At 35.4% G+C, this 20,445-nt stretch overlaps 1 protein-coding gene across 1 annotated transcript; it reads right to left on the bottom strand.

Annotated features, from left to right (window-relative positions):
- Nucleotides 1–11,508: 11,508 nt before the first annotated feature.
- LOC114941358 (E3 SUMO-protein ligase ZBED1-like) lies at nt 11,509–14,854 on the bottom strand. Its single transcript, XM_029316336.2, has 5 exons — nt 14,477–14,854; nt 13,042–14,312; nt 12,717–12,885; nt 12,340–12,595; nt 11,509–12,144 (listed from the first exon to the last, which is right to left on the bottom strand). The coding sequence occupies exons 2-5, from the start codon at nt 13,886–13,888 to the stop codon at nt 11,743–11,745; spliced, it is 1,674 nt and encodes a 557-aa protein (XP_029172169.2). The 5' UTR covers nt 13,889–14,312; nt 14,477–14,854; the 3' UTR covers nt 11,509–11,742.
- Between the last annotated feature and the right edge of the window lie 5,591 nt (nt 14,855–20,445).

Genomic DNA, 20,445 nt, shown 5'->3' with positions numbered 1-20,445 from the left:
GATCTAGGTACATCCCAGTCATCGTCGAGTATCGTCACTCTTGGTATTCTTTTAGTGTCTTTTCTATTTTTTACTTTCCAAATTACAATGACAATGACAAATATTATAATTATGATTATTATTAATCCGCTCGAGGTCATGGGATAAATAAATTGTTTCCTCGTATAAAACTTTTGTTCATTATCTTGTAAATCATTGTCTATGTTGTTTATCTTCGCTCGTAATTCTATTAATTCTGCGTTGTGTTGTGTTAGATTATTTAATGTGTCGAGTATTTTCATGTCCTCGTCTTGTGACGGTGCAATATTAAAATTCGGTAAATATGTGTCTATGTTCGTTACGTAAGTCGTCTCTTTTGTCTCTAATGTCATATCCTCCGTTTTAATTTGACAGTTTCCTCGTGAGGTTAGTCGGCCGGTATTTTTTATTACTAAATTTTTTCCTGTGTATCCGTCACATTTTATATTTATTTTCTCTTCCTTAGCTGTTGAGTACAACCATGTGTGTGTTTGATGTAAAGGAATCCATACTGTCGTTTTCGTTATCCGATAGCGTACCTTACATTCATGCTTATCTTGCATTCGTTGCGTATACATTTGTAATTCGCACGGTATATTCATGTTTACGCGATAAGTCGGCATGCTATGTTCGCATATATAATTAGAGTTTATTTTACTACATTTTTGTAAATCCTCATTTGTTATAATTAAATATGTTAATCTAAGGTTATCTATGGCAAACATATCGTTTTCTATTTGTATACCTTTAAATGTTTTATTGTATGCTGCCACGGGGAATTCAATTGCCTTTATTATGTTATATTTAGGCTGTGATATTATCGGGAACCGCAGTATTGTATATAAATTATATTCTTTGCTTACGTATGCACTTACGCTTGCATGTTTTTTTATTTCATGCCAGTTTACTGCGTGTGTTCTAAACGGAAAATAATATCCCTGTTCTAACTGTGTTGCGGCTTCCTTTAAATGCGCGATACTAATTTCGGATGTATGTTTCCTTCCTCGATTTGCGCTAAGTATTCTATAATATGTTCCGCGTCCCTAATGGAGTCTGTTAATGCTGCCATAATTATTTCATATTGCCCCTGTATCTTTTCTAACGTAATATATTGCGCTACATTTTCCTGTAAGAGTTTTTCACTCTGTTCTATTGTATTCTCTAACTTATTTATATGTGTTACCGTATCATTGATTATTGTTAGTTGATGTCTAACTGTATGTTGCAACGTGCTCTGTCGGCTATTTATTAATTCCAGTTGTTCATTTATGCGTTTTTCGTCATCGACGTCCATGGTATCGAACAATGTTTTTGCTACTGTTCCTATCCCGTCAATTATTCCCCTACGTTTGTCTGTACGTCTGTCGTAGAGTGTAGTTATTTGTATTGTCGTCTTTTCCAAATAGTTTAGTGTTTGTTTTGTAATACTAACTAAATTAAGGCATGTGTTTTGTTGCGTTAACACATTGCACGCTTTTTCTGTACGTTCTATATAATTTCGTATGTAACCCTGTTTCGCAGTTAATGTTGCTAGGTCTAGTTTTATTACTAGTTTTTACGTGCTTTTAGAACAATGTAGATGGCCTATTTTTTCAAAATGTATCCCTGGTTCGTTGGTGAATTCCTCGAGTTCGTATGGCTCTTGGCTTGACCGTCTCAATATCGCTGCGTTGGCATTGAATATGATCATCCTGTAATATATATAATTCCTCTTACTATTTTATACTTTTGTATGCAATTTTTATCAAGAAAGCGGAGCATTCGTTTTTTATATTTTCTGTCGTTTCTTCAGTCTTAGGACAATTTTTGTTACGTGCGGCACGACGTATTATCATGTGTTTTCGATTTAATTGTATTAGGTGCAATGCCTATTCGCATTTAGATGATCTGTTGTGTCCCTACTGTCGCGCCCGCGCCCCTGTTGTGGGGCCCGAAATAACGGGGGACAAATATACCCGGGCGTACGATGTGGTGCTCTGGGCGAATGTGTCCCGGAGGGCGGGTGAGCCGCATTTCTTGCACGTCACCCTCGATACGCGTACCGGTACGCGAGTGGTGCGTGAGGTGGTGGTTTTGGTGGGGACGACCAGTCTTGATCGATTCGCGATACCAGAATAGGTAAGTCTCAATTTTCGATAAATGATTTTAGTCTGTTTGTGTGTATGCGTATTGCTCTTCTTCCTTTCTTTACTGTGTAGTTGACGTCGGAGTTCTTTTCGATTATCGTATACGGTCCTGCCCATAAGGCGTCAAGTTTCTTTGATCGTCCGCGTCGTAGCGTGTCATCATATATAAGCACTTTATCACCGACTTTAAATTTTATTTCTTTCGCGTCTTTATCATAATATTTTTTCGATTTGATTTTCTCTTCGTTTACGCGATCCTTCGCAATTTGTTGTGTGGCCCTTAATCTTTCCCTAAGCTCTTGAGCGTAATCATCGTAACTGTATGTGGGTGGCCCTCAGTGGTTTTGTTAATGCCGTCGGTAGGTTGGCCTGATGTCCGTAAATTAATTCAAACGGCGTGTACCCCGTTGCACTGTGCGGGGTCGTATTATAAGTAAACATTGCATAAGGTGTCCATTCGTCCCAGTCTGTTTGATCAGCGTCAACATAATGGCGAAGATATTCTGCTAATGTCCTATGTGATCGTTCGAATGCCCCATTTGTTTCCGAATGATACGCGGTTGTTTGTAATTTTTTTATTTTTAACAGTTTGCATGTGTTCTTAAATATTTCACTTAAAAAGTTTGTCCCTTGATCTGTCAAAATTTTTTCCGGTATTCCATGTTCTAGGATTATTTTCGTTACGAACTCTTTTGCGATTGTGCCGGCTTCCTGGTTTGGTATTGGAATCGCCTTACTAAATTTTGTTAGGATGTCTTGGAATGTTAATAAATATTTACTCCCATTCGTAGTTATTGTTAGCGGCCCTACAATATCCAACGCACATTTTTCAAATGGCTTACCAGGCGTATCTGTAATTATTAACGGTGCTTTATTTTTCCGCGACAATTTATTTTTTTGACATGACTCGCACTTGGCGATGTATTTCTCGACGTCTTTTGTTAAACCCGGCCAATCATGATCTAAACAAATCCTCTTAATTGTTCTTTCTATTCCCTGATGTCCTCCAATGGGCGCATCGTGATATTCATACAGTATCTGTTGTTTTTCCTCTTCGGTGTACATCCTTTCATTATTAGCGTCGTTTACCTCTTCCTTTTCTATCTTGCATATACCTCCCGTCCTTTCGCTTGAGTCAGCGTTTCGGATTACGTTCCGACTCAATGCATCAGCGTTTGCGTTCGCTCGTCCGGCCTTATGTATGATTTCGTAATCGTATTCTTCTAATTTTAATCTCCAGCGAATTAACCTTGAGCCGGGGTCATTTACGTTAAATAGCCATACCAATGGTTTATGATCCGTGATAATTTTGAATTTGGTCTGGTCCCGTATACGTATGGTCTAAAATGTTTTACGGCCCATACAATCGCTAATTATTCTTTTTCAGTTGTGCTGTAATTCTGCTCCGCGCGAGATAGCACTCTGCTTGCGTAAGCAACAGGGCGGTCATTGCCTATGAGCCCCTGTGAGAGCACGGCTCCGATTGCATAATCGGACGCGTCTGTAGTTATATTAAATTCCTTACTAAAATCCGGATATTGTAATATCGGTGCCGTTATTAGTTTATCTTTTAAAATATCGAACGCAATTTGTTGCTCGCTGTTCCATCCGAAGGTTTCGTCCTTTTTTGTCAATCTAGTCAAGGGTTTTGCGATCTTTGAGAAATCCTGAATGAACTTCCTATAATAACCGGCGAGTCCTATAAATGCCTGTACATCTTTAACTTTTTGCGGCGTCGGAAAATTTTTTACCGCCTCCAATTTTGATGGGTCCGGTAATATACCGTTTTCCGAGATTATGTGCCCTAAGTATATAACTTCTGTAAAAATTCACATTTATCTGGCTGCAATTTCATGTTGTGTGTCCGTAATCTCTGCAATACTTCCCTGAGCCTTTTATTATGGTTCTCTAAACTTGACCCATATATGACAATGTCGTCGAGATATACAAGACATTTGAGCCCTTGAATTCCAGTCAGTACTGAATTCATTAGTCGTTGGAAGGTCGCGGATGCATTCTTCAGTCCAAATGGCATTCTGTTGAACTCATAGTGTCCAAAAGGAGTTGAGAAAGCCGTTTTCTTTTTATCGTATTCAGCCATCGGTATCTGGTGGTAACCTGATGCTAAATCGAGCGTTGTAAAGTATTTAGCGTTTCCCAGCTGGTCCAAAATGTCCATGATGTTTGGTAGCGGAAACGAGTCGCCTACTGTAAGGTCATTTACCTTTCTGAAATCTACAACTACCCTTAGTCTTGGGTTTCCGGATGCGTCAGCTTTTTTCGGCACTACTAACAGTGGAGCGTTCCATTGGCTAACGCTTTAATGCCAGCATCTAGCATCTCTTTAACTTGTTTATTTACCTCCGCCTTATGCTTCTCCGGCAGGCGGTACGGTCATACGTTGACCGGTGCTGAATCGGCGCGCGTGGTTATTTCATGTTCCACGGTCGCGGTGCAGCTCAGTGGTTCTCCATTCAAAAGAAATAAATCGCAATATTCTTCGCATATCCTGTGTATAGCCTGTCGTTCTTCTACGTTGAGATGGTCCGTCCGTAATAATTGTCATACTTCCCGATTTCTTTTGCTCGAATACTTCGGAATTTCTTTTCGTATGATGGTTATTTCATGCTTCATTTCCCCCTCTATTTCGTCTATAGTTATTAGCGGCGTTCTTAACTCGACAACTTCGTCAGTTGTATTTATGACACTGACTGGACACACGTAGTCCTCTGGTTGCACGAGGCATTGTCCTATATACACACCGGGTGCAGTTTGTTCGGCTCTTACGATTCCTGCGCTATTTTTATTTGTGGCGGCTCGGTTGTTTCGCTGCGCGGCTGTAATCGGATCTTTTCGTATTGTTGTAAATTTAACACGGCATCTCCTATGGTGAGTTCCCGTTTTTTGAAATTACAGTTAACTCCCTGTTTCCGCAAAAAATCTATCCCGAGAATTTCTTCGTATTCCATGGGGAAATCGTCTTCGACGACGTAGGTTGTGTGCTTTATTTTTCGACCTCCTATGTCAATTGTCGCCTGCGTCTTTCTTATTGTCCGCGCTTTGTGTCCCGTAATGCCAATGAGCGTTATTTTTCCTTTATAAATTAGTGCGTCATCTTTTAGATGTTTCAGTTTTATTAATGAAATAGTTGCCCCTGAATCGAATAGCATTTTAACTGCGCCATTCCTAGCTTCGCGCATCGGTAGCGTAATTAAATCTAAACCCGCGCTCTCTTGTAGTGTGGGTCGTAGGTGTGATACGCGATACTCGACGGCGCGTGCCGGGGTCTCTCCTTCCGAGTCTCCCTCGTTGCTGTTGCTGTCGCATTCGTAACTGCTACTGCTTTGCTCGGAATCCGTATCACTCTTTTTCGTTTTCGGCTTCTTTCGACTCTTGGTTAAATTAACGTTACGCATTTTTTTCCCCTCATTCATTCTGTCGTGATTTGATGTCGTTTTTAGCCGTCCGTTTATCGTCCAGCATTCTTCACGGCTGTGTCCGCGTTTTTTGCAGTGGTTGCAAAACTTTTCTGTTGTGATTACGCGATCTGACTTCTCTGGTTTCGGAAGCGCGTATTTACTGTTACGGCATTCTCGCTCGTAGTGCCCCGATTTTCCGCATTTATAGCATTGTACGGCATTTTTTGATGATCGCGACGGCGCTCCCTCATAACGATTTCGATTTGTGTAATTGCTAGATCGCGTTGTAGTTGTGCCCTTTATTTTTTCTTCGGCGGTTGCGGCAGTTATTGCCTCCTGCAGTGTTTGGTAATTTCGAGAACGAATAAGTAGTTGTACCTCGTCGCGTAGTCCTATCTGGAAATTCTGTAAGGCTTGCTTCTGTATGGTGTTTAAAATAACTCGCTTCTCAATAGGGGAGTGACCTTCTCCCTCCGTCATAGATTCAAACAGCTCCATAGTTAATGTGTCGACGCGCGTTCCGAAAGCTTGCGCGCTTTCATTTGTTCTTTGTTTCAACGAATTGAATTCTATCTGTAGGTGCGTAGTGTTTCGCCTATTCTGATACGTACATTCCAACTGTTGCTTCAGTTCGTCATACGTCTGTATATCTCGCGTTTGGAAATCTAGCATTGCTTTGCCCTTGAGTTTTGTGCATAGGATAGCTCCCACCAATCCTCTCTCGTTAGCAGGGTGTATGTTTGTCATGGCGTACGTGCATGTGCTTAGAAATTCCTATAATTTATGTTGGGCCGTCCCGTCAAATTCCGGAATCATTTGCCGTGCTTCTTTTAACGATATAAAAGGCTCCTGCAGGCCTTGTCGGTGTCTAGCGTCACTCTCTGTTCGTTTCGTCCGTACACAACGTCATATTTTTTGTCGTCATTGTCTGGGTCTCGCGTTTCCCTCTCGAGGATGTGTGTGTCCCAGCGGGTTTGACCCCGTTCGTCAGCGTATGCGTTAATATCACGAATTTGTTCGCGTAATATGTTTATTTCCGTGAGCATTTCCCTACGTAGTTCTCGCATGCCTCTCATTATCTCACGTAGCATAGGGTTGTCTATGCCGGCCTCCCTATAATTAGGAGTTTCGCGCATCTCGATTTTGTCAACGCGTCTATCTATGTATCGTCTGGTATCGCGGGGGTTAGTTGTTCCTATTTTGCTATTAGGGGGTGGTGCATGTACATCGGCTTCCACAAGTCGAGTATTGTCGCGAGCTATTGTACCGTGTAGACGGTCAATCTCGCGGTCATGGCACCCTCGGACACATCCATGCCACCGTTAGGCGGTGTTCGCAGCATGTCCTGATACTCGCTCGGATCGAAAATACTACTATCGTATGATGTAAGCAAGGATTCCCCGCGTTGTGACCCGTTGCTAGGAGTTCGTCTTACGCGTACGTTACTTTTTTTTCTTAATTTTTTAACGGTGTCGGTTTCCCCTTTTTCAAATAAACTTTCGTCAAAAGTGTTAAACGGAAATTCGCGTTCGGCTTTCCCGTGAGTATATAATTCGGAGTCGCTCTCTCCCGAATAATATGCTTCTAATTTTATTCGCACTTTTCCGAGGTTTTCTAAAGTTATCGGTAGTGCTTTGATTGATTGTTCGGCTGAGTCGCTATGTAACCACGATTTATTCGCTATCGCTTGTCGGGGTGTTTCGCTTTCCTCCGACATTCATGCAGTATATATAAAAAGTTTGATTCGGACTTACATTAATACGGCTACCATTACTATCGCTCGCTCGCTGACGCTGCAGATCATTGCTCGGCAGTGTTGATACGGCTGGCGGTCCGGTGTTGTAAGATGATCCTGCGGGTCGTTGTACGGTGCGATGCGATGCGTTGTCCGTGTTGTCGTAGGTCGCGTCCTTAGGTGATGGCCTACTTCCCGTCGGCTGATGCGTTGTCCGTGTGTGTGTGTGTGTTTTCTTGTACGTACGGCACGCTGCTGCTTATACGTCGGCTTTTGTTTTGTTCGCTTCCCGTCGATTATTATGTTCGATGTGCCTGATTATTAATACTGCTGTATTTTTCAGGTCTTCCTCCGAGTAGTTCCTGACGGTCCTTCGGCGCAATCCCACCGCTGCCACCAAATTGTTGTGTACCTCGGGAGAGACACCAGGGGGTCGCGCCAAATTGGGATGGGAATCCGGGGCGTCAGGACTTGTTCGGGTGTTTGAAGAAAATGCACTGCACTTTTCTTATTAAAAATCTTTATTCAAATTCAACCACTTGGCCTTTATTTATTTCACCAATACTACACTGAAGTTTTACTGGGTGTGCGGCACTGACTTTCTATCACTCCGCGTATCGCGCACAACACAACTGCGAGTCGATGCTAAGCGCGCGCGCGGTTAGCGAGATCGTGTTTAGAGCGATTGTTTGTGTCTGCGACTGAGCGAGTTGGTGCGTCTCTACTCTTTTTTTATAATGTTGTTTTTTGGAGTTTTCCCGATCGGAAGGGGTGCCTGGCAACAGGTTTCCCCGGTCGAGAATCTAGGTGCAAGCGAAGCAGATTCAAAGTCCTTCTGCTTTGCTTGCACGTTGACCAATTTCTGTTCCGCGTATATTTCGCATTGTATGCGTTTTTAACGCGGTCATTATCTGTCGTAATTCTGATTCCGCGTATACCTCGCATCGTATGCGTTTTTTAAGGCGGTCAGTGTCTGTCGTAATTGCGGATGTAATACGAGTACTCATTTCTTAATACTAGTTATCTTTTAATAGTTATATAACAAAATCAATTAAATTTTATTATCTTTTATAAAAAAAACTTAAATGTTCTTTATTAAGTAATCAAATAATTATAATTAAAATCACAGCAGTTTTATAATTTTTTAACTCTAAATAAGTTTACCTACTTATACAAAAAAGATCAAGATATTTATATCTGCTCCAAATCACAATTTTATTTAAGAATATCCTGTTGAGCAAATACTGTGTTACTTTTGTCTCCAGATAAATTGTTTGAAATGAAGGCATATTATAATCTATAAACGACGCAAGACTTATCGAAATCAATTACAAAAACTTTTAAATACATTTTAAAAGAATATGCACCAGCAAATAGTTAAATCAATATATAAATTTTAATTAGACATAGATACAAAAAACTAAAACAAGGAATATTTATGTGAGTAGTGTAAATACGCAAATTTTAATTTTGCACATGCAACCGGTGCGATCATTCTACGAAGAATAATTGAGAAGAGGAGCAGATAATATACGCATTTACTGTACCATTGCAAACCCATGTAGAATCCTATAAAAAATTAATCATTGCAAACTCATATAGAATTCTATGAAAAATTAATCATTGCAAACCCATGTAGAATTCTATGCAAAATAAACCATTGCAAACCCATGTAGAATTGTATGAAAAATTATCTATTGTAAACCTATGTAGAATCTTACTACAAAAGTAATGATATCAAAAAAACTTGCGTCAAGTAAAAGTAGAAACTTGTACCAGTGGAAAATTAAAATTGCAAACATATATAGTGTTGTATAATGAACTAGTAAATTAATATAATAGTAAATTAATATAAAATTAAAAAAATAAAATTTTAGTTAAAAAAACTTAGCGCGCTGCTAGATAATATCCTAATGATATTAAAATTAAATTATTTGTTACTTTAAAACTTATTGCAGTTAAAATATATTTTGTGCAACCGGCGCGCGGAAAGTCGCCCTTTCCGTACATGATGGGATTTTAGAAAGGACTCCCTTTCCACGCACCGGCCACACAAAATATCATAACCAACATGTGCGGGTCGTAAATCGGCTGATCGTGCGGATTGTCACATTCGGCTTCGCCTCGTGCGCCAAACTTTCGCACTCTCGGCCGATTTACAATCCCTCGCACTTGTTAGCTAATATACTATTGTAGTTCAATTAATTTATGTAACTTTAAGGGGCATTGTAATTTTGAAACTTAGCAGCACGCCCAGTTTTTTAACTAAAATTTAATTTTTTTATTTTATATTAATTTATTATTATATTAATTTACTAGTTCATTATACGACTCTATATATGTTTGCAATTTTAATTTTCCACTGGTACAAGTTTCTACTTTTACTGAGCGCAATTTTTTTTTATATCATTACTTTTGTAGTAAAATTCTACATGGGTTTACAATGAATAATTTTTCATACAATTCTACATGGGTTTGCAATGGTTTATTTTGCATAGAATTCTACATAGATTTGCAATGATTAATTTTTCATAGAATTCTACTTGGGTTTGCAATGATTAATTTTTCATAGGATTCTACATGGGTATGCAATGGGTAATTGTTTGTTACCGGCATGCCGTTAATTGGGCGCCTTTTTTACCCTTTTCTTTAAAGGTAAGTTTTTAGAAATTATATCATTAATTTTTGTATATAATCAAACTAATCATCATTTTAAGAATATAATTGTTAATTTTATGAAAAAATAATAGGATGATTGCGTAATAAAAAAATAGATATTATTATATGAAAAAATATTTTCACCTGTATGTGCAGTATTGCATATCACATATTTAGTATATCACAAACATATTCTTTCATAAATATATATTTATGTAATGATATTTGCACCTTTTTGATATTTGTTACTTTTATTATGTTACGTCATCATTTTATACTATTTCTTTCATAATAATTTTCTGCAACGCTACCTTTGTACTACATATTTCATAAGTATATATAAATCATTATTATTGCATGGTAAAGATCGCTTCCTTATTTTACATCATTAATTATGTACTTATAAAAGAAGAAATAGTGTAGCAAGAAAGTAGTTATTATTATAAAAGAAATAGTTAAATAAAATGATAACGTAAAAAAAAGTAATTGCAAATATCAAAATTTAAATATATGCATTTATATGTATACTTACTAAATACATGTGATATGTAATATTATGTAATATGTGATATATTATATTTTTTTCATAATAATATTATAATCTATTTTCTGGTTGCGCAATCATCCTATTATTTTTTCATAAGAATACAATTGTTAATCTTATGAAAAAATAATAGGATGATTTCGTAACAAAAAAATAGATTTTCTTATATGATAGATAAATAGATATTCTTATATGAAAAAATATAGTATTTTATAAATAAATATCAATTTAGAACACGTACCTATTATGTTTGACATGTGTGTACATACATGTCAAGAAATCAAATCAAATACATAACCCCGCACGTCAACGTGTATTGGGTACATAACTCCGCACGCTGTCAAGATCGCAGAGCACTAATGCCATCTGTTGTGAAACGTGAGAGTCGTACAAGACTACTACTAGACCTGTGCGCCGTTTTATTTTATATTGGCGGCGGCGTTCGATACTAAATAGTTAGGCGGCGGCGAATTCGCCGACAATTTTTTCTTTCGGCGGCGGCGAAATCGGCGGATGATAATTTATCGGCGGCGGCGGCGAATAACGGCGTCAACATATATATATATATTTTTTTTTTAAATAAAGGAATTAAACTATAATAATTTAATAAACAGACTGATTATAGATATATAATATTTAAAAATTATCAAGAAACATAAATATATGTTTTATTTTATATTGTTCTCTTTAGTTTATTTTTATTCTCTTTTTATTTAACTTTTACATTTCAAAATCTTTTACCTTTTAATTATTTTAATTGTTTATTATGTTCAATAATGATAGAAATTATATATTAAATTTCAAAGTTAATTACATTTCTCTAATTTAGAATAAACTTTAATTTTTGTTTTTAATAAGTACAGATAATATAAATAAATAAAAATAGTAAACAATATATAATTATGCATACATATACATATATAACTTACGTACAACTACGTACATATAACAATACATATTATAACATTTATAATAAGATTATAAGATAAATAAAGATGAAACACAATATTTATTTTTAAAATATATTTATTAATGTGAAAAACTGTGAAACTCGTGAAAACACAAAATAACATCATTTTTTAATCATTAATATCATATGTAACAAAAATAAAATATCAATCACTTTTTAACTTTTTACATATGAAAGACTTTTTCATTAAAAATTATACATTAATTAATAAGAAATTGCAAGTAATAATTATATAACTGTAGCAATGTTTTTTGGATAAACTTATACATAACTTATTTTATAGATTTTAAATATATATCTTTTATTAATTTAAAATTATCATGAATAAATAGGATTTTGTTAGATTTTGACGGTTTTAACGCAGAACGTTTTGCTGTGATAAGTAAACCTGCAGAAGAGAATGCACGCTCAGATGCTGAACTTGTGATCGGAATAGCATAAATGCAGCACATCAATTTGTACAAATTTGGCAGTGATAACTTCATTTTATTCCACCATTGTAGAGGATCCTCGATAGATTCTGATATATGTAAATACTTCTTAACTTCAATAAGAATAGGATCTTCAGGAGGAATAATATTTGCGTGTTTCGCAGCTAATTCCAAACGTAATTTTTTGACTCCAAGAAGCTGACATGATTTATTAGAATAAATATCTGTTTCTCTCTTAGATACCTATTGTAAAAAAGCAGAATTAAACATGAAAATATAATTATATTATAAAAACAATAATTTTATATTTATTAGTAAACTATATGATTTTATTTTAATAAAAATTTTTTAAAATATTGTTTGATCTAATTAATTTGATCTAAATAATTAAATATTGTTTAATAACATATCGCTTAATGTTAATTAAAATAATTTTACCTGTTCATTTCTAATATTCAAAGGAACTATCTTGTGGATCATATATACTAAAAATTCCTCAGCAGATTGTTGCTTATCTGCAAGATATTCTGCAACACCTTTAACATTTTGAAGAGTCGGATCTAGAAGTGCTCCGCAAACATGGGCTTCGTGTATTGGAAATCGCTTTTTTAAGTTCTGTAAAATAGTTTTCTTAAATTGTTTTATTATAAATGAATCATCTTCATTTTCACACATATTGCTTTCAATTTCTGCCCTAAAAAAAAAATTATGCAACACATTCAACAATTAACTTCTTTAAATTTATAATAAGATACATTTATGATATAAAATATAAAAATATATTAAACCTAATAAATCTAAATAAAATAACAAACCTAAATAAAAGTGCTAAGTTTATTGTAGGATATTCTACTCCAGAAAGAATTTCTGTTGTTGTTTTAATACTTATTAAACAATTTGCTATATCTTCAATATTCTTCCATTCACTATTTGTGAGAATTGCATCATAACGCTTTTGCATTTCCAAGCAGCGTATTACTATTTCTACAAAATAAATTATAATTATATTTAATAGTAAATATATATAATTATATTAAATAATATTTTACAAAAAAGTTTAATATTATAAGTGCAATATTCAAATTCAGATAAATAAATTATATCTGCATTTGAATATATGCATTAACACATTCAACTTACCTTTATTTTTAAGTAAACTCGCTAGCATCTCTAGTGTACTATTCCACCTAGTTGATACATCTTTATGTAATCCTGAAGATGTCATAAATGAAGGAAAAGTCTGCGCATAGGAATGCTCGTTATTACTATTAAGTGTGGAATTAAATCTTACATCAGCTTCTAACATCTCTTCTAGATTTTCAACATTATCAAGTATGTTGTTTATTTCCTCTTGCTGTATAATTTCTTTTGTTTTTTCAATTTCTTGAGTTTTAAAAGCAAGAATTTTTATAATACTTCTAGCTTTAGTTATACAACTATTAATTTCTGGTAATTTAAAAAGAGTGTCTACTGTCACTAAATTGTGGAGTCCATGTGCAACACAAGGTACTCTGTCAACTTTCATATCTTTTGCAGATTTGACCATATTTGCTCCTCCATCAGTTACGAGAGTTATAATCTTGTTGTTTAAATTAAATTGCGTTAGCACTCTTTTTAATTCTTCAACAATATTATCCGCTGTATGAGGATGTGGCAAAAAACTTGTTTGTAACGTACATGATTTCAACTGTGTTTCTGTAGGTGATATCCAATGTAATGTAAAAGTCATAAATGGAATATGACGATAATTGTCAGTCCATGCGTCCATAGTTATAGAAATTGCACTTGGATTGTCTTCATTTATTTTTGCTTTAACAGCAAATACGCAGTCATTGTACACTCTTGAGAGTGAACTTCGAGATAGTGTACTTGGATGTGGTAGATCTGATTCGTTTTGTATAACACCATGTATTTTTAAAAAATCTCTTAGTCCACTTTTTTCAGCTTCGTAGAATGGAATAAAATCTCTACAAAACCAGATGGTCATGCTATCAAATAATTCTTTTTGTTTGTCAGTAATTTTTGAAGATTTGCTTGATTATTGAGATTGTTTAGGTTCAAAGAATCTTTTAATATTGATTCTTTCATTTGATAAATGTGTTGTTTTTATATTATGCTCTTCTCTTAAATGAGTAAGTAAATTTCCTGTGCTAACTGCTTTTTTATATCTATAAACTTTTCGTCCATCAGGATGCATAAAGCATATTTTACAATATACATGACATTTGTCAACGAAAGCACCTTTCTCATTATCTTTTAGCATTCCAAAATATTCTCTAGCAATACTTCGAGTACGAGAGGAATTCTCGATGTTCACAACCAGATTTCTATTTTCTTTGAATTCATCGATATCCTGTATTTCAGCTGATTCTTCAATTTCATTGAAAAATGACATTTTGCATATAAACAATCTGAGAACAATAAAATACCAATAAGTCTGATAATTTCATAACAGAATAATCTAAATTAAGTAGCACAAACATACAATAGTAAGGCAGTGATTGTTTTATACTATTTTATTGCTTGACTATGATTAGTTGATACAGTAAAGTATATAAGTATATTTATTACTTACGTAGAATTTTTCTCTTTTTCGTCCACTTTTTCGGCGAAAACTGATTGTGCTGGATTAAGGAAACTAATCGCCCATCAATTTTCATCACTGATTCGATAGTTAAACGGCTATCCCGCTAATTCTTCGTTCATTCCTTTTTCACTCTTAGGGTGCGTTCCGTTATGCACTGCAAGTACTGACAGTACTACCAATAGCGTTCCGATATAGATAGCAGTGCACTGCGAAAGTACTATCATGAGTATATGACGTCATTAATTTTGACGTTATTTCCTGTTGCGATTACTGCAACCGGCGAGGTAAAGCACTCGCAGTAATCAAGATGGCTACCTCCATGTGTACGATGGAACTAACTTTTAAATTCCATATCTGAATATAATGATACAATATTTTTAACGTAATTTTTACATTTTATTCTAGGTATTTTAATTTGTCGTCTCATTTCATTTATTAATTCCATTTCCAAATCGCTTTCACTTGATGACTCACTCGAATCATATATATTCTCGATTAAATTATATGTAATTAATGCAATAATGGTATTATCCATTTCACCAATTTTTCATTCGATGATTATTAGCGAAAAAGGTTAGTTAAAAGTCTGCTGAAAGCGTAATGTAGTGCGTTCCGTTTTACTATTTTGCAGTAGCTTCAAAGTGCACAAAATTAAAAAGGAACGCTGTCAACAGTACACTTGCATGACGTCATAGTGCCAGTACTTGCAGTGCATAACGGAACGCACCCTTAGACTGCTTTCACATGAGGCGTAACTTGCGTAAGCGTAATTTATGTCAGCCAATCAAATCATTCAGCTATTATATGCAAAATTTTGCGTATAGTATCTGAACAATTTGATTGGCTAACACAAGATACGCTTACGCAAGTTACGCTTCACGTGACGGCACCCTTACGATCACGACTAAAATTTTTGTACATGTTATGGCCTTAAGAGCCTATCCAGACAAACTTGCATAGTCGCATAAACATATACATAAGAAAATTGATTGGTCCATTTCCTTATGCATTTGTTTATGGGCTAATCAATTTCCTTATGCATATATTTATGCGATTTTACAAATTTATCCGGATAAGGGAGCTATATATAGCATTTTGCTTTTTCTCGGCGTGTCATATTAATTTTCGGCGGCGGCGGCGGCGGCGTCCGGCAAAAATTTCAAAATTGGCGGCGGCGAAATCGGCGAATAATAATTTATCGGCGGCGGCGGCGTGGCGCGGCGGCGCAAAGGTCTAACTACTACTACATATATCTATTGCATGTGTTGTGTACGTGTGATATGTGTGCGCATGTGTTGTATATGTGTGAATACGTGTAGCACGATACTACTATGTGTGCGTGGACGATAATGATGACGATAATTACGGGGACGTTTCTTAAAAGAAATTTTTCATATTTAGATTTTGCATTATGATATCTCTGCTTACAAATCACGTAGAGCAAAAATAAAGACATTTTCATAATATAATTCGAACTCAATCTGTCGATTAAGCCGAGTAAAAACTCGATTGCTTCAGCCGTTATTGTGCATTCGAAATTTATAGTAGACTCAATCGTCCGACTCGCATTAAGATACACGGTGTGTCTCGTTCGGCGATGCCGGTAACTGGGCGTGAGACACTATACTGTGTCTCTTGATAATACAAATTATTTAATATGTTGTGTAGGCTGAGAGAAGACTTATTGTTACGTTTATAACGCTGTTACTTTTGTCCTACATAGATCCGAAAGTCTATATTTTTCTCTCGCATTTATTTCTTAAGGGGAAATAGGGGATACATGGAATTAAAAATCTCTTGTAGAGATTATTCCATTTTTATATCTTGGCCGTGTCCAAGTAAAATTTGGTGCCTTGTGCACAAGTATTTAATTCTAACGAAAAAATTTAGTTTCGTTTAGGATAACGCACTGTCATCCGCGATTTGGCTCTTATTGCCTGTCTTATATATGTTAAATTTATATTTATATTACAGAGCCTAGTTAAACTCTTAATTTATACACGCTGGCTTAAAGGCGTTTGTTTACCAACATTAATATATATAACAGAGAAAAATATAGAATCGAAAGGATCTGAATAGCTCAGTGGAAGAGCAGTCGCCCGGCAAGCGAAAGGTCTCGGGTTCGATTCCTGATTCTGCGACTTTCGGATCTATATTTTTCTCTCGCATTTATTTCTTTAGGGGGAATAGGGGATACATGGAATTAAAAATCTCTTGTAGAGATTATTCCAATTTTATATCTTGGCCGTGTCCAAGTAAAATTTGGTGCCTTGTGCACAGGTATTTAATTCTAACAAAAAAATTTAGTTTCGTTTAGAATAACGCACTGTCATCCGCGATTTGGCTCTTATTGCCTGTCTTATATATGTTAAATTTATATTTATATTACAGAGCCTAGTTAAACTCTTAATTTTTTAATAATTTTTAAACAATTTTTTAATTATTTAATAATTTTTAAACAATTTTTTAATAATTTTGTAATAATTTTTATATTTATAATTTTTACAAATGTCTTTTGTTATATTTGTTTATATATGTATATATATATACATATAAATATATATATATATATACATATATTGTGGTCGTTTACTCTCTGTTTGGAACACCCCTACCTCGCACGCGCGTGTTGTGTGTGCGCGTGCGCGTGTGCGTGTGTGTGTGTGTGTGTGTGGTTGTGTAGCTCGAACAAAGTATTGTTAATAGCATTAAAACGTGAAGATAAACTAGCAAAAATCATTTGACCAGGCAGATAATATTTGTCTAATCTAAAGCTATTTGACTGAATTTACCATTTGTCTATGACAGATATATATCGAAAATATTTTGAAGTTACGTTTTGTGTACATTTACAAATGATATAATTCATACCCAGGTAACAAGCTGACGTTAAAATGACGTCATCGATGTCAAAATGACGTCATTCGACGTCAAAAAGACGTGTATTAATGTTTATGACGTCAGCTTGTTACCTGGGTAAATGTTACAACTGAAAATTTTACTATTGTTTTATGTTAAAAATATTTTAAATAAAATAAATTTTAGTTATTATATATATATATATATGTATATATAAATATTTTGAAGTTACGTTTTGTGTATATTCATAAAATAATAAAAAATTAAGAGTCGACAGGTCGTCCAGCCAGACTCCGAATTGATGTTGGAGATCTCGCGCGATGACAACGCGAAACTCCGGTTTCAGTGTTGCCAACGCTGAGAAACCAATTCTCGGGTTTTATGTAGTAGTGCATGTCTATACACGTACATACACCATTGCATTGCTCACGCGAACGCACCGTAGAGAGATAAGGACCGATAATGAGGTGTTCTCCTTGTTCCTCTACCGTGCCGGTATACGCGAGATGCAGCCTGAAAATGCTTTCTGGCCTTTCGTAGCAGAAGGCAGTAGCGTAGCAAGGCTAATAAGCACCCACTTTTTAGAAATTGTATATGTGCTTATGCACATATGTGTGTATATATATGCACATAATATCAAAAATTATATGTATGTTTCCAAATTGTACAGTCATACATAATAATAATAAAATAATAATTCGAAGAGTGGACTAATGTACAGAATGTAAGACACGGGCGCTTATTAGACTTGATAATTGATTGCTTCTTTTACTTTGATATTTTTTCATCGCAACTTTACATATCGTCAGCGCAATAAAGACAAGGAGAGAACGACTATCAATTCTAGTCTGTTGTAGAACATGTCGTAAATTTATAGACTAATAAATATGTATTAATTGCTTCTCAATTATATTGATATTAATAATATCTGCTATATAAATAAGTATAAAAAAAAGTACATAATGGCTGAGTGCAAAGGTGTTCAGTCTGTCACCGTGAAAACTCGGATTCAAATCTATCGGTATCAACATTTTTTTCTTTTTTAATATGTTGGAATATATAAAAATTATTAAAAATATATTTTTTTTGTAAAGACAAAACTAAAGAATTATTAAAATATAGAAAATATTGGATTAATTTATTTACGGAATTATTTTGCATTTATATATATACATATGTGTGTTGTAATTGTAAAATTATGAAAATATTTTCAATATATTAAAAAATTTTTAAGAATCGTCTTTAAAAAAATATATTTTTTAAATAATTTTTATATATTCCAATATATTATAAAAAAAAAATTATTATACCAGATAGACTTGAACTCGAGTTTTCAGATGCAAGAGAGACAAAGACAGAATGATACTCTCTTCTTGTCAAGCTGTCAGTATGTTACCACCGAAATTTCCCCATGAGTTGCTCTTTATATAAATCTAGTGAGATTTGTTCATATAAGATATTGCATCGAAGAAGTCACGTAGCCCCGTGGAAATATTTTTTATATATTCTTTATATATTAAAGTAAGTCGCCAAAACGTCAAATTTGGCATTTTAGCTCTTAAAAATGTATAATAAATAAAATACGGACTCGTGGCTAACCCAACCTTACCCGCTGCTAGCTGCGCGTTTCCTCAAATTATATTATAAATTTTATTTTTATCTTTTTTCCAAAAAATAAATCTTTGGCGACTTGCGGACAATTCTACTAATTAAGAATATCGTAAATTCAATAAGATTCATTCAGTATTTTGGCTAATATCTTATATGAGAGAATCCGTAATTTCCGGCCGGCCGATAGGCATCTCCACCATGTCGCCTGTCGACCCTTAATATATCAAAATTAATAATATTACAAAATAAGTAGAAAATTTTTTAACTTTAATAAAACAAAATGCTTTTTAAAGTTTGTTATGTTATGTATGTTTATTTTATTTGATATTACGTGAAATAAAAATGTAGCTCAAAATTTATTTAGATCATAAAAAGTATTTTTTTATTTTCTGCGGTATAAATGGCATATATGCGCATTAACACTATTAAAAGTATTTTTAAACTATTCTTTATTATTAAAGATAGTATTAAGAGTGTTTAAGTTCAGCGCGTTTTCCCTTTGTTTCTCCCTAATGTATAGATACGTAACTCCCTTTGAGATTCTCTTAGTAGGCGAGTCGAGCGCGATTCCCTTCCCTGCTGCGCACACGTCGTACGACACAGTCCGAGTTGAGAAGCGGATGAGTGTGAAACGTGCAAGATTGTAAAAGACGAAATAAAGTTTCTATACGTACTACATATATCGACTTGAGACATTCTTCTCAGCCCATTTACACAATAAAGTTCCAACAGGTTATGGGCCCAGTCGCGGTTTAACTGCGCGGAAAATTGTGTAAACGCGGCGAGAATTTTGTCCGGAAATCGCACGTGGCGAGAAGCGGAAAAGGTCGGCCATTGTTCGAGTGCCGGTGTCAACGTGCAACAAGTGCGCGAGTTAGTAAAATCCGCGATGTCTGTCGGAATCTCGGTGAAGGGTGTGAAGCCTTTTGATGGAACGAATTTCCAGGGCTGGAAAGCACAAGTAAACGCATTATTTATCATGAATGATGTTCTGGATATGGTAGATGGCACGAGGGGAGTGCCAGCCGCAGGAGCCGGACACGCGGCCGCGTTGAAGAAAAATGTTAAAGACGATGCGACAGCGAAGTATATAATCCTGTCGAATCTCGACGAAGCCCAACAAGTGTGCGTACTATCGTGCATTTCTGCGAAAGAAATGTGGGACAAACTGTGTTTAATCCACGAGCAAAAGACAGTGACTAACAAGCTGGATTTGCTAAAGAGGTTCCACGAATATCGGATGAGCGAAGCAGACACGGCGGTACAGCACGTGGCCAGAGTAACGAATATGGCGAGTCAGCTCAAGGACGTCGGCGAAGACGTGTCGGATGCCACAGTAATGGCGAAAATTCTCGCGAGTTTGACCACGAGGTTTAGCACGCTCCAAGTGGCATGGGATAGCGTGGATCCCGCACGACAAACTCTTGACAATCTCCAGGAAAGGCTGATTAGAGAGGACGCGAGAATCAAGAACGAAGACTCTTCAG

This window comes from Nylanderia fulva, unplaced genomic scaffold (assembly GCF_048542155.1).
Source record: "Nylanderia fulva isolate GAGA-0341 unplaced genomic scaffold, ASM4854215v1 Scaffold99, whole genome shotgun sequence".
In the NCBI taxonomy this organism is placed as follows: Eukaryota; Metazoa; Arthropoda; class Insecta; order Hymenoptera; family Formicidae; genus Nylanderia; species Nylanderia fulva.
This window is presented reverse-complemented; position numbering and strand designations above follow the sequence as displayed.